Genomic DNA, 15,019 nt, shown 5'->3' on the forward strand with positions numbered 1-15,019 from the left:
ATTTGAATGAACATGAAGTGATCCGTCCCGCCGAAAGTAAACAACATCATGGTTAAAATTACGCTTGTGAGGATTCCTTTAGTTTTCCTATTTATTTAAACGTTTCTTTGACTTGACAGAAAAAGGAGGCTCAGCATTGTGTAAATCTAGGACACCGATTTTTTACTTGGAAGAAGAGGGGGGGGGGGTTATTGTAAGAAAGTAAGTAGAGGAAATTCAATGTCTTGTTGTTGAATATAGGTTTTTACTAACTTCTATAATGATATTGATTATCACCTAAAGGATGCTAGCAAGAATATAAAAAAAATATACATGTACTAGAAATTATTTTCTAGTATTCAAGAAAGGAGGATGTGTTAATATTTTGTGTACATAGATGATAGTATATCGCCAAACCCCCTAACTCCGTCACTTACGGGAACTCCGAGCTGCTTGTAAACGAATGCGATTGTTACGTCATTTTTTTTTATTTTTTTTTGCATACTGAAAATCTACAATCAATTGCGGAGAAGTTCAAGAATGCGTCCAAATTAAATAACAATCACACTGAATATATTATATCTATCATCTGATCATATTTTATGTGAAATCAGTAAGCACCTTTTCCTTTATGCGCTATTCCATCGATATCTCTGGCATGTGCGTCAACATTCTCTACCTGATCATTAAAACTATAAAACTACTTTTTGTATTTATACAATAATAATTCTTGCATAATTCACTTATTCTATTAACCTTTCATATACATTATTTACAGTGATTAATTATCAAAAGTGAGTGGCAAAGGGGAATACCTTCTCTCAGTAGAATTCAAATTAATAGCTAGAGCCGTGGCCAGGACCAGAACACTTAACCAAATGGTCCAGATATTCAAAAATCGGGTAAAATAGCCTTGCATGCTTATTAAAACTTTTCCACTCTTTGCCTCCGATATGTCCAGGAGAAGAGAAGATTTTTAAAGAAATAATTTATTTCCATGACAGATTCAAGACAGTCCTACCCTAACACCAGAACCAATGACCCATGCATGCAGAGTCATGGAATTTAAAAACTGGAAGAGGTAATTTCATCATCATAACTATGCATTTATTTGAAGTTTTTCAAAGAATTAACACAGTTTCACCATATTATCAATAGAGCCCCCGGCCTCCCCCTTTAATTAGATACATTGTAAACACCAGAACGCCTGACCCTGGGACCACAAGTTTGATTTTATTTTTGTAAGAAGCACTCTTAATCATCATAACACTGTGTATCTGCTCAGCACCAAGGAGCAGACAGGATTATTTAATATAATTAATGCATTTTCACTATATAATCAATAGAGTCCCGCCCCTGACCCAGGGGAAATGAAAATCACAATTCTGGAAGAAGCACTCTTGTTCATTATAACTATACACTTAGTTTCTTTGCCTTGTAACCAGGAGCAGAAAAGAATATATTTTCAAAGAAATAAAGCTTTTTCACTATATAATTAATAGAGCCCCCCCCCCCCCTTTACCAGAACTCCCGACCCTGGGGCCATGAATTTCACAATTTTCGAAGAGACATCCTTGCTAATCATGATTATGCACTTAGTTTGTTTAAATAATACCCAGTAACAGAGAAGAAGATTTTCAAAGAAATAAAGAATTGAAAATTTTATTTTCACTATATAATCAGTACAGTCCCACCTTAACACCAGACCCCTGATCCGGGGCCATAAATTTCATAATTTTGGAAGAGGCATCCTTGCTCATCATAACTATTTACTTAGTCTGTTTAATACCCAATAGCAGAGAAGATTTCCCAAAAATTTTATGCATTCTCACTATATAGCCAATACTGAGCCCTACCTTAACACCAGAACTCCTGACCCTGGGACCATGAATTTCATAATTTTGGTAGAGGACTCAATACTTATTACAATCATGACAATAGTTCAACTGCTTGATGTCCAGGAGTAAAGAAGATTTTAAAAGATAGCAATAATTTTGATGGTTTTAGTCCCACTCCTCAGGCCCCAGGGGACAGGGACTATGAAATTCACAAATTTTGCTCCCCTTTATTCATGATATATGCTGTATGCCAAGATGTTCAAATGTTAACGGACGATGCGCATTGCACAACGCATGACGACGGACGAAATCAGATAGCAATTGGTCACCTGAGTGACTCGGGTGACCTAAAAAAATGAAATTCTTGTGTAAACTGTTTTAACAGAAAATCGCATTTCAAGATCTTTCCATGAATACCTGTATAAGAATAAATTGGGCATGTGATGTAAAGCTTGAAATATTCAAAAAAAAAAAAAAAAAAAAAGATACATATGTGTCTTCATTCAAGAGTGCAATGCATGGAACTCTCGACCAAATGCTTTTTATATACACCTTTCATATTTTGAAATTTTTGTAAAGGGCAACCATATTTAACACAACCTTTTCAGAGTAATCTAAAGAAGCATATTTCCATATTTCCCGCGTTAGATTTTTGTCACAAATCTGAATATTGAATCCAGACAGTACTAATGCAAGAGCAGACAGGGTATACCACAAATATGAGGGGTGGACCGGATCCAGGATTATTTCTTGGAGAGGGGTGGGGGTCCACATCAACTGTAACAACTGTAACAGTCTTTAAAAAAATGACAAGGAAAAAATACTTGCCCAAACCTAAAAATACTATTTCGTAAGGGGAGGAGGGGGGGGGGGGGATTGGTGGTAGGAGAAGACACATTCTTAAGTCAATTTTCTTAGATAGATGACTATCCTTACCGTTTTTAGATGGTTTCATGTTTCCTAGGGAGTCCAAGGTCAGATTTTCGTTTCTTTTACATAGAATAATAACTTTTTGCTTAAGGTTGATTTTCATATGTTTATATAGTATATTTAAAAATTACAATATGTTGTATTATACTTATGTCATACATAATCTCCTTAAAAAGTGGAATTTAGTAGATGGAACCGAGGAACACTTAATCATGGGTAACATTCCCCATCTTAGAAGCGATCCTTAAGAATCTCAATTATTATAAAATACATGTATTATATGTACTTGTATATATTATCATTATTATATACTGATGGACAGTTTTGGTCCAAGGTTATATGCTGTTTAGATACATGTACATTTATATGTAATTGCGCAAGTCTAGACAGAGCTTAGTTAACTGTAAACTACAAAATTACTGAAGTTTTTGTTTTTATCCCCTAGTCACCCTGGCTCTCATTCAATCAAATAGCCTGTATTATTGCATTTAGATGGTTAGCTTAATAATCAGGAGCAGATGAGAAGATTTTCAAAGCATTAATACAGTTTTGCGATATAATCAATAGAGCCCCGTCCAAATACCAGAACCCCTGACCCGGGGGACATGAATTTCGCAATTTTTGAAGAGGTACCCGTGCATGCAGAGTCATAATCGGGCTATTAGAAAAATCCGTAGATAATTCAATGCGCAATAATCGCCTAACAATTAGTATGAAAAACGTCAGTCAGTATTCGACTAATGATAGATTGTATTTTCTGACAAGGTCATGTATCAACCACAGAACATGCAAAATGTTGACTTCAAACAAGACTGTTGATATCCTTGTTTCATCAACTTGTTTGTCAATAGGTTTTCTCCATTTAGAAATTGTTCGTAGACTAATAAAGCATGCTTTTGCGTATCGAATCAACTGGGAGACATATATATTCAATATGCAGGTGATAAGGGGTATATTGCTACATAAATTAGGGAAGCTGACGATAGAAAAGTTGAAGTCATCACGTTAATCATAAAGTTACGTTGTTAAGTTACCATTAACGTCTTTTTCTAGTAAAATATCCAAATATTAAACATATGTATCAGACTCCGTGGTATCTTTTATGTCAAGTTTACTGAGTGTAAGCTTAAGCACAATGTATAAATAAAAACCTCCTTTAAATTTATCTGGTCTACAATTCCTGCCTTACAAATATATATTTTTCTCCACAATACTTTTATACGTATGCGAAACAGGAATAAACCATGGGATCCTGAACAGTGTATTGAAACTAGTTTTACCAAACCCCTATCGACGAAACCGAAAGTAGGAATGTCGGCTACTTGTCACTTTTCCTGATAAATTCACACACCTGCGGCGTTCTTAAGAGAAATTTACTCCAAAGTAAGAATATCTTTTTTGTTTTAATGTTTTTAAAGAAAAATAAGCTGTGAATGAATTAGTTTATGATCTAATACTACTTGTAGACAAACTCAAAATTACGCATCGACTTTTTCCCTCATTCACTGAAACACAATCGACAGCATTAATATGTCGAGGTTTGTTTCAATTTTTCAACACTATTGTATATAAAATGTTTTGCAGTTGAAAAATATTATCAAATTTCATTTCAATATTTTTTGTTAATTTAAGATCAGACGACACGTTCCTCGAATATCCGTGCATTTCATTGTAATATGATACCAACATTATTTGAAATTTATATCTTCTGATTTCTAAACTTATGTCTAAACCGTTTTTAAAATGTCTGAAAAAGTTTAAAAACCCAAAATTGTGATATCAGCAATTCCAGTGATTTACAATTGGATATTACATACATATACTATATGATATAGGAAATACCATCATCCAGAATCTTCACAAATGCCTGGTAATGTACCTTAATTTTTGTGAGGAAACTTCTTAAAGTAACAATACTTCTATCATAAGTTTGGGAAAATTACATATTTTTGAGGAACGTTTCATCTGATGTTAATTAAACAATTAAAAGGACCTTTATATATATTCTGTAGATTTAGCACATATTTTCGTGGAAATAAAAGTTTGTTGATTTGTCCTCTAAAAAGGTTTCAGGAGTATTAAATTTCATTGTTTCAAAAGTAACCATATTCACTTTATAGACATATAAAATTTCATGTGGGATTTAATTTCATTGATAATTGTTATCAAGGAAAGAAACAAAATTTAATCCCCAACAAATATTTCTCCTTTTATAGTACTTATCATAATTTGTTGAAGGTGTGACCATTGGAGCAAGCGCAATTGTTTACAATTTATTATATATGGATACCTATTCACTTTTATCTTAGATCCACCTCTTCAGACTGCATGAGAAAGTCTAAACTGTGATGTCACAAGACATTGTATTTTTAAGTTGCCTTTTCATGACAAAGTCTCAAAAAGGGCAAATATTTAGCAAAGAGTATTTAATCTACTATCTATATGCAATTTCCAATGAAAGCAAGACAAGTTTCTTTATTATTTGTGAACTTTTCCTTGATTATTACTGATAGAACGTAAACCAAACAGCAGTATCACAGATATGGAAAAGCATTATTGCATTGCATTGTGGGTCTTGAGGAAAAATTTTCTGATCAATGTGCATTACACAGTTGTTACACTAGTCCAAATTTCCTTTTCATTAAAGGCGTTGCTTTAAGAACTCACTCTGCTCAATATTAATCCTTGATTCAAATAAGCAATCCATTTCTCTACCTAAAACATAAATAATCTATTTTTATTGTAGGTAATATATGTATTGAATGACTAAGGAATGAGTTACCATCTATTTCGAAAATGTATATTCAACTGACATTGACTGACCCAGTCACAAAACAGAGAGAGGATGGCTGTATTCTTATCTCACGCACTCATAACACAGAGAAAGGGATTACAGAGCAAGAAGTCAAGATCACAGACCCTGGTTGCCTCTGTATCATGAGAATCATGGTTAAAAGTCCATTTGAAATTGACAAGCAACGTTATCCAAAGATAGGAAAATTTTTTCGAGATAGCGACAGAAAAATGAAAATAATCAACCGATTACAAAAAGTTCTAAAACGATTGTTTTTTAAAATGTGTTTACAAGCCATGATGATTGTTAAAATGAACGAATACACAATGGTTAAATTATATGAGGAAATCTGCTTTAGTGACATACGAGTGTTTGCCCTGCTGATTCTGAGGATGTCCACTTGGCGGGAAACAATTGTTGATATCAACGGCACCAAAACAACCAATTTACGAGAAATTCTTCAAGTCTACGCATGCCCCGAGGAGAATTCGGCTAATATCTGTGATGAAACATTTCTGATGCAGATGTCCCTCTGTAATTACATCCAAGACCGGTGTGGAGATAAGTCAGAGATTGGACACAAAGCCGACAAGTTACTAGAACTCGTTAAAGACACCCTCACCAACAATGGCCACCAACGCAAGAGGATGGAACTCATCTATGGACGACAGGGAGAAAGCACAATAGTATTCTGTTCATAATGATTATGGTGCAAAATGACCAAAAAATATGATGACCCTACTTTAGTAGAAATTTGTAGTCATTTCCTGACAATCAGCCTTACATTTGCATCAACCATTTTTCAAGCTAATTATATTTTGGTAGAAGTACAGTATAAGCTGTAGTTAATAACTCCATGCTTGTTGCATGGTATGTATAAATTCAATCAAAAAGAATTGTCCATGACTTTAAGCAAATTAAGGGAAATATGTTTATTTTTACTTAATTTTAAATTTCTGAGAAAAGAATTTCTAAAAATACAGTAGAAAAATTTTAAAGGGTACCACACCATCACAGTGCAAATGAGGCAAACTAGTACTCATATATTTTGCAAATTGAGGATGAATAAATCTTTTTAGCTCACCTGAGCCGAAGGCTCAAAGGAGCTTTTCTGATCGAAATTTTCCGTTGTCTGTCATTGTCGTCGTCGTTGTAAACTTTTCACATTTTCATCTTCTCAAGAACCACTGGGCAAATTTCAACCAAACTTGCCACAAAGACTCCTTGAGTAAAGGGGATTCATGGGCCATGCTTTCTTCCAAGGGGAGATAATTACGAATTGGTGAAAAATTAATGGCATCATTTAAAAATCTTCTTCTCAAGAACCACTGTGCTAGAAAATATGAAACTTATAAAGATTCATCCTCATGCAGGCAGTGTAGATTCTAGTTTGTTCAAATCATGACCCCCATGGGTAGGGTGGGGCCACAATGGGAGATCAAAGTTTTACATAGGAATACATAGGGAAAATCTTTAAAAATCTTCTTCTGAAGAACAGCAAAGTCATGATTGGCCAAATTAATGTGGAAGCATCCTCAGGTAGTGAAGATTCAAGTTTTTTCAAATCATGACTCCCAGGGGTACTTAGAATCTTTAAAAATCTTCCTCTCAGGAACAGCAAAGCCATGATGGGTCATACATGTATTTATATGGAAGCATCCTCAGGTAGTGTAGATTTAAGTTTGTTCGGTGGGGCCACAATGGGCAATCAAAGTTTTCCATTGGAAAACATAGGAAAATCTTTAAAAATCTTATTCTCAAGAACAGCAAGGCCGTGATTGGTCATGATAAAATATAAGCATCCTCAGGTAATGTAGAATCAAATTTGTTCAAATCATGATCCCCCAGAAGTACAGAGGGGCCATAAAAGGGGATCATAGTTATATAAAGGATATATCAATAAAAAATTCTTCTTAAGAACAGCAGAGCCATTATAAGTCATATTAATTCAAAAGCATCATTAGGTGGTGTAGATTCAAATTCATTCAAATCATCCCCCCCCCCCCCCCTCTGGAACTACTTTGATATTTTATATTTAGAATTTTTAATACTGAACTGATTTCTGCTTTTTCCTAGCCAAAGTGCTCAGGGGAGCGATGTGGCCCATGGACCTCTTGTTTTCAACATGTTTTCGAATGTAAGTATGTCTTAAGTCAACTGCAAAGTTGAAGGTCAATTTTATATTTTTATTTGTCAAGTTCAAAAACACTAGCTATCCAGATCAAGAGTGGATTAGAAAACTACAGATCAAGGTTTTGATCTCAGAAGGGTCAGATTTTAATATTTTCCTCCTTATTTTACACTAAAAATGCTAACTTTTGCTAACTTATGAACATTTTAGAACTAATACCAAAATATTATCTTATGCATTGAATACTTTTCATCTATTATAACCCGGTGTTCCATACCTCTTCCATAAAGTCTGTGTATGTATTCATTCCTATTTGAAGATAAGTTGTACCAGTACAATAATCACCCAATCAATGGAAATGAAATAATGGGCTTGAAATCTGATCTTGGATGCAGAGAATAATCATATATGTGTACTAGTATTTACAGGTTAAGAAACTTGTTCCATCATAAACTGTACCCATGTCAGGTGATTACAATTAAAAAAAAAAACATCAACAAACAAGCAAACAAACTCAGAAACATATAAGACATTTGTGATATTTTATAACTAAACCCTTGTCTGTGATACATCAAACCATTTTTACAAGTGATAAGTGTAAAATTAATGGGAAAAAAATGAAGTTCATTGCAGATAAAACTTTCTTAACACCTTTTTGTCTTGTCAACAATTGACTATACGATATGCAATTAGTCTTTATTAGTACATGTATTTGCTATTTTGAAGGGAGAAAAAAGATTTCTTGGAAGTAATGTATTATGCGTGCCTTATTGGATCAATATATATTTGCAACAATGTTCTCCTTAAAAAAATATTGGGTGAAAACTCATGCATTTAGGATTTTTAAAACCATTTTAACCATTTTAAACTATTTTGATAGCAATTGCAAATGCAGCTGTATCAACAAAAGCTGTAAGTCACAACTATAGCAAACAGATTTGAGCAGCAATTTGCTACATTATTTTCATATATATTTTATACTCATTGTTTTGTTGCACTTTGTATTTTTAAAAGTCTGTGTTGGATCTTTGAAGGCTGGTACTATTTTCCTCTTATACATTTAGTTTGCTTTGAAATGTGTTTTTGAATCATTGTATTTGGTATTTAAGCTGCTGAGATACGTTTACCAGTAATTTTTTGATTCCTTGCATTATAAATGTAACTGCTGAGAAACTTTGCCTTTACCCAGGCCACCAACCAATTCTTGCGACACTTCTTCCTTTTTATCCACTCTGAAGATGACAAAACTTTATCATACAACCAAATAAATCAAAGTACAGAATTTTCTTCTGAAAGTTGACTTTTCAAAGAAAAAAATCTTTCAATTGTTGAAGTAATTCCACCCCACCCCCACAAAAAGATTTAACAGGTAACATCAGTTCAAAATGAACTGTAAACAATACTAAAATTATTTTATTCATGTATTACATGTATTTACTTCATAAACTGTGAACATATACATATTATAGGGTTTGAAAACTCATGTTTTATTTGTATTCTAGAGATTTAGGCATGCTATGCAGTCAGTCCCCTCTAATCAGGACTGAACCCATCCATCCAGTGTCAATCCTGGCATTATTAGGTCAAAATAATAATTGCGGTCTTCATTGCAATCATTTATATACAGTCAAACCTTGTTATCTCGAACTCGATGGGACCGAGAAAAAAGATATCAGTGGGTTCGAGATATTGAGGGAAAATACTTAAAGAAATAGGGCTTGGGGACTTTCCAATCACTTCAACTTATCTATTGTATTTGAGATATCCGTGTTCGAGATACTGAAGTTCAACTGTAACATGAAAGCTGAAGAAATCTATAACTTAGAATTTATACATGTACAATAATCCTTTTTAAAATCTGTTTTCTACAAAATGTCAAATGAAAATCAAAGATTATAATGTGTTTAATCTCTTTAGCAGATGTACATACACTGTACATGACTGTCACATGTACACTTCTGAGTAAATTGGCTAACATGAAAATATAGTTATATAACCTACACAAAAGTAACTTGCACAGTAATTTTGTTTGTGCATCAGATTTGTCCTAGGGAGATTGATCATATAAGTTCAACTCCACAAAAATTTGAAATTTGCATAAAAATACAATCATTTAATTATTGAAAAAAAAACAATACGTCAAGTTCATGCATAAATGTTTTTTTTAATTGTGTTTGCATCATCAAACATTTATGAATAGCATTTCCACAAAAAAATCTAAAAATATTTGAACATGGTTATGATTGATTTGTGTTATATATATATATATATATATATATATATATATATATATATATATATATATATATATATATATATATACATATATATATATACGAGGGGTTATCAAAAAGTTCGTGGACTAGCGTCATAAAATTAAAACCGCTTTAGGTACACCAATGAATTTTTACACATTTAGTAAGCATCATCTTTTCTATCTATAGAATAAATCATAAATCATAATTTTTATTTTTTAATAAATTGTTAGTGTTTTTGTAAGCAAAGGTATGTCTAGGCGGTGCAACCTCTAATATGACGTTTTTTCTACCTGAGTGTAACTGAGAAAAACTCTTTAGATATGAGTATTTGTCATCAAATAATCTCGTTAATTCAGGCATGTGGTACGACACATTTGTTCAGTAAAATTTGCAATTTTTACCCCATTCTGTAATTTCTGTGAAATTTTATCGTAAATTTTATATGGAGTGTTCAAACAATTATGGGCTTGAAAATAACGTCAAAAAGGGTGAGAGGTTTCTTTTTCAAACACTCTATAGAGTTTCGCTCCTGGAAAAACTGGTATTGACCTAAGGAATGTTTAAACTAGCTACAGAAAAATAAAACGCATCCAGAGTACTTGTTTTTTAATGCCCCAAAAGATTCAGAGAGATGAAATATGCACAGTTAGTGTCGATTTGTAGTCAGGGTGTCAAAAGTCAGTCACGTCGAAAAGTGACGTTGATCATGTGTGGTAGAAATTGAACTCCAACAAGCTAAGTATTCTGGCATAATCAAGTGAGGATCTTTCCCCACATAAAGATCCATTTACAATATTATATGCATTGAAAACAACTGCTCATGACATTGTAAATTCATATAAATAAGACGGGTTTAAGTCCTTACTTAACTCCAGGTAATCTCATCAAGATAAGTGTATGAAGTAGAGAGAGCGGACATTAAGAAACAATGACGTTAAGCGGACGTCATGACACTAAACGGCGACAGCGCCGGATGATCACATAAAGTCTTTTTAATTTTAAAATAATTTGGCAAATTATCAACGTATCAAGCTAAAATTTTCAACATTTCTTAAACTTTTGTTGTTTTATGTTCCGCATAAATTTTGTAAGCAAAGACTACATATTATTAATTTTATCGCGTCAGTCCACAACTTTTTGATAACCCCTCATATATATATATATATATATATATATATATATATATATATATATATATATATATATATATATATATATATATATATATATATATATAGTATATATATGTACAGTAAAACATGCTTATAGTGAAGTGCAAGGGACAAACAACTTTGATTTGTTATAAACATTGTATAGTAAAATTGCATGATAAAAAAAAAATTATTTTTTTTCCAAAGAAAATGTTGCTTCAGTTGACAAAAAAAAAAATCATGTACATGTAATTATATTTTTCATCATATATATACATGTATTTATATCTGTGTGAGGGTGTGTGTGTGTGTGCAGACTAGTTTTTAGTAGTTATATTGTAATGAAAGGAATTTTCCCCTTAGAAATAAAAGAAAAAGTTATATTTGTGCCATATTTTTGGTGTTAACTTTTATATCATATTTTTAGTCTTAGCAAAATAAAAGATAGTAATACTCTAAGAATATTTGATTCAGTATTGTTTATATAATTTTTGTATGTGTACATGTATTATTCAGATCATTATTTACTGGGTACCATAACTTCAATTACTGATGTATATAAAGATGTCAAATTTCATAAAATGAAAGAGAATATATATATATATATATATATATATATATATATATATATATATATATATATATATATATATATATATATGTCCACACTGCACTTCACTAATCAAAAAACAACAACAACAGTATATGCATTGTAGCGCAATGTAAGAGGACGCTAGGATTTATTTCTCACAGCAAACAGAGCAGTACTATTATAGTAAAATGTAAACCCAACTATGCTTCCCTCGCTGCCGAAAAACCATAGATAAAAAAATCACAATTTTGTTTTGTGTGTAAAAAAAAACTATGGAAACCTGTAAGTCCACAGCAATTGCGAGGTAAACAAAATGAATGGCGGACTCATTCTTACAAACCTATGTAAAATATGTAAATTTTAAAAAAAATAATTTCAAAGTGCTAAAATTAGACTTGCTCGGGCAGAGCGTGCGCTAGAAACTGAACTCAAACACTAAAAGAAAACTATTCAAGCACGTCATTTCCAAAACCTAATTTCATTGGCTGTACATACATGAAACTTAAGACTTCCGTTTTGGTACACACAATTTGTTTGCATGTCGTTAGGACAACTATTTCTCGCTATACTATAGAAAATATGTATTTGGACACCCTGTTTTTATCATTAGAATTAGACATACAAGGTGGCACAAATAATAGTAAAGAGCACATTAATATAATTAAATTTATATGTATATATTTTTTTTTGGGGGGGGGGGGGGTATTTTTTTAAAGCATCATGATTCATTCAACCTTACAATTTGATTGAAAAAAATAAATTGTAAAAATATTAAACAAAAAAAAAAAAAAAAAACAAACAAACAAACAAAAAAAAAAAAAAAAAAAAAAAAAAAAAAAAAAAAAAATCAGTTAACTTTTTGAGGATAGCTGCCTTAACAATTTTTGCACTCGTATACTTGCACATTTTGCTGGGGAAAAAAATGAAATTGCAAAATCACAAAATTCTACGTTTACAGATTAATTTGAGAAAAGATGTATTAATATAGATGCACTAATCAAAACAACGCTGGATATAATAAGTATATATCTCACATAAACTACATATGTCAATGATAAAAAAAAATTGTACGTGACAGGAAGGAGGTAACTTACCATGTACTGCCAATTTTTAATTTCAATATGTAATATGAGAAACTATAATCTTTTTCAAATATGGGCATAAAAAGTTTCAAATTTAAGGTAACATATTTTTAGCTCACCTGAGCTTTTCTGATCACCCGTTGTCCGTCGTCCGTCCGTCTGTCCGTCTGTCCGTTCGTCTGTAAACTTTTCACATTTTCGACATCTTCTCAAGAACCAATGGGCCAATTTTAACTAAACTTGGTACAAAGCAACCTTGGGTGAAGGGGAGTTTAAATTGTTAAAAAGAAGGGCCAAGTCCCGTTCAAAGGGGAGATAATCAAGAAAATACAAAAATTGGGTGGGGTCATTAAAAAATCTTCTTCTCAAGAACCACTGGGCCAGAAAAGCTGAAACTTATGTGGAAGCATGCTGGGGTAGTGTAGATTCTAAATTGTTCAAATCATGACCCCCGGGGGTAGGGCGGGGCCACAATAGGGAATCCAAGTTTTACATTGAAATATATAGGAAAAATCTTTAAAAATCTTCTTCTCAAGAACCACTGGGCCAGAAAAGCTGAAACTTATGTGGAAGCATGCTGGGGTAGTGTAGATTCTAAATTGTTCAAATCATGACCCCCGGGGGTAGGGCGGGGCCACAATAGGGAATCCAAGTTTTACATTGAAATATATAGGAAAAATCTTTGAAAATCTTCTTCTCAAGAACCACTGGGCCATATAAGCTGAAACTTACGTGGAAGCATCCTGGGGTAGTGTAGATTCTAAATTGTTCAAATCATGACCCCCGGGGGTAGGGCGGGGCCACAATAGGGAATCCAAGTTTTACATTGAAATATATAGGAAAAATCTTTAAAAATCTTCTTCTCAAGAACCACCGGGCCTGAAAAGCTGAAACTTATTTGGAAGCATGCTGGGGTAGTGTAGATTCTAAATTGTTCAAATCATGACCCCCGGGGGTAGGGCGGGGCCACAATAGGGAATCCAAGTTTTACATTGAAATATATAGGAAAAATCTTTAAAAATCTTCTTCTCAAGAACCACTGGGCCAAAAAAGCTGAAACTTGTGTGGAAGCATGCTGGGGTAGTGTAGATTCTAAATTGTTCAAATCATGACCCCCGGGTTGGGCGGGGCCACAATAGGGAATCCAAGTTTTACATTGAAATATATAGGAAAAATCTTTAAAAATCTTCTTCTCAAGAACCACTGGGCCTGAAAAGCTGAAACTTATGTGGAAGCATGCTGGGGTAGTGTAGATACTAAATTGTCCAAATCATGACCCCCGGGGGTAGGGCGGGGCCACAATAGGGAATCCAAGTTTTACATTGAAATATATAGGAAAAATCTTTAAAAATCTTCTTCTCAAGAACCACTGGGCCATATAAGCTGAAACTTACTTGGAAGCATCCTGGGGTAGTGTAGATTCCAATTGTTCAAATCATGACCCCTGGGGATAGGGCGGGGCCACAATAAGTACTACAGGGGGGGAGATATCAGGTGAAAAACAGCAAGGCCAAAGTTACTCAGGTGAGCGCTGTGGCCCATGGGCCTCTTGTTTAAAATACAAATTCAACTTTATAAAGTACTTATACGTTTATTACTTTCATCCTCCTCAATACTTTTAATTTTTAGCTCACCTGAGCCAAAGGCTCAAGTTAGCTTTTCCGATCAAAATTTGTCCTTTGTCTGTCGTCGTTGTCATTGGCATTGGCGTTGTTTTAGTTATAAACTTTTCACATTTTCATCTTCTTCTCCAGAACTACTGGGCCAATTTCAACCAAACTTGGCACAGAGTATCCTTGGGTGAAGGGGATTCAAGTTTGTTCAAATGAAGTGCCACGCCTTCTTTCAAGGGGAGATAATTGTGAATTCATGAAAAATTTATGGCATCTTTCAAAAATCTTCTTCACAAGAACCAATGTGTTAGAAAATATGAAACTTATGTGGAAGCATCCTCAGGTAGCATAGACTCAAGTTTGTTCAAATCATGACCCCCAGGGGTAGGGTGGGGCCACAGTGGGCAATCAATGTTTTACATAGGAATACATAGGGAAAATCTTTAAAAATCTTCTTATCAAGAACAACAAAGCCTTGATTGGTCATATTTATATGGAAGCATCCTCAGGTAATGTAGATTTAAGTTTGTTCAAATCATGACCCCCGGGGGTAGGGTGGGGCCACAGTGGGCAATCAATGTTTTACATAGGAATACACAAGGAGCATCTTTAAAAACCTTCTTCTCAAGAACAGCAAAGCTTTGATTGGTC

The 15,019-nt window shown here is 33.4% G+C and overlaps 1 protein-coding gene across 1 annotated transcript; it reads left to right on the top strand.

Annotated features, from left to right (window-relative positions):
- Window positions 1–4,112: 4,112 nt before the first annotated feature.
- On the top strand, window positions 4,113–6,265 carry LOC133178205 (uncharacterized). The gene is made up of 2 exons (XM_061312957.1): window positions 4,113–4,130; window positions 5,494–6,265. The coding sequence occupies exon 2, from the start codon at window positions 5,544–5,546 to the stop codon at window positions 6,240–6,242; it is 699 nt and encodes a 232-aa protein (XP_061168941.1). The 5' UTR covers window positions 4,113–4,130; window positions 5,494–5,543; the 3' UTR covers window positions 6,243–6,265.
- Window positions 6,266–15,019: the final 8,754 nt, after the last annotated feature.

The sequence above is a fragment of the Saccostrea echinata genome, unplaced genomic scaffold, assembly GCF_033153115.1.
Source record: "Saccostrea echinata isolate AGI-Se365-2 ecotype Australia unplaced genomic scaffold, CSIRO_AGI_Sech_v1 ptg000001l, whole genome shotgun sequence".
Classification (NCBI taxonomy): domain Eukaryota; kingdom Metazoa; phylum Mollusca; class Bivalvia; order Ostreida; family Ostreidae; genus Saccostrea; species Saccostrea echinata.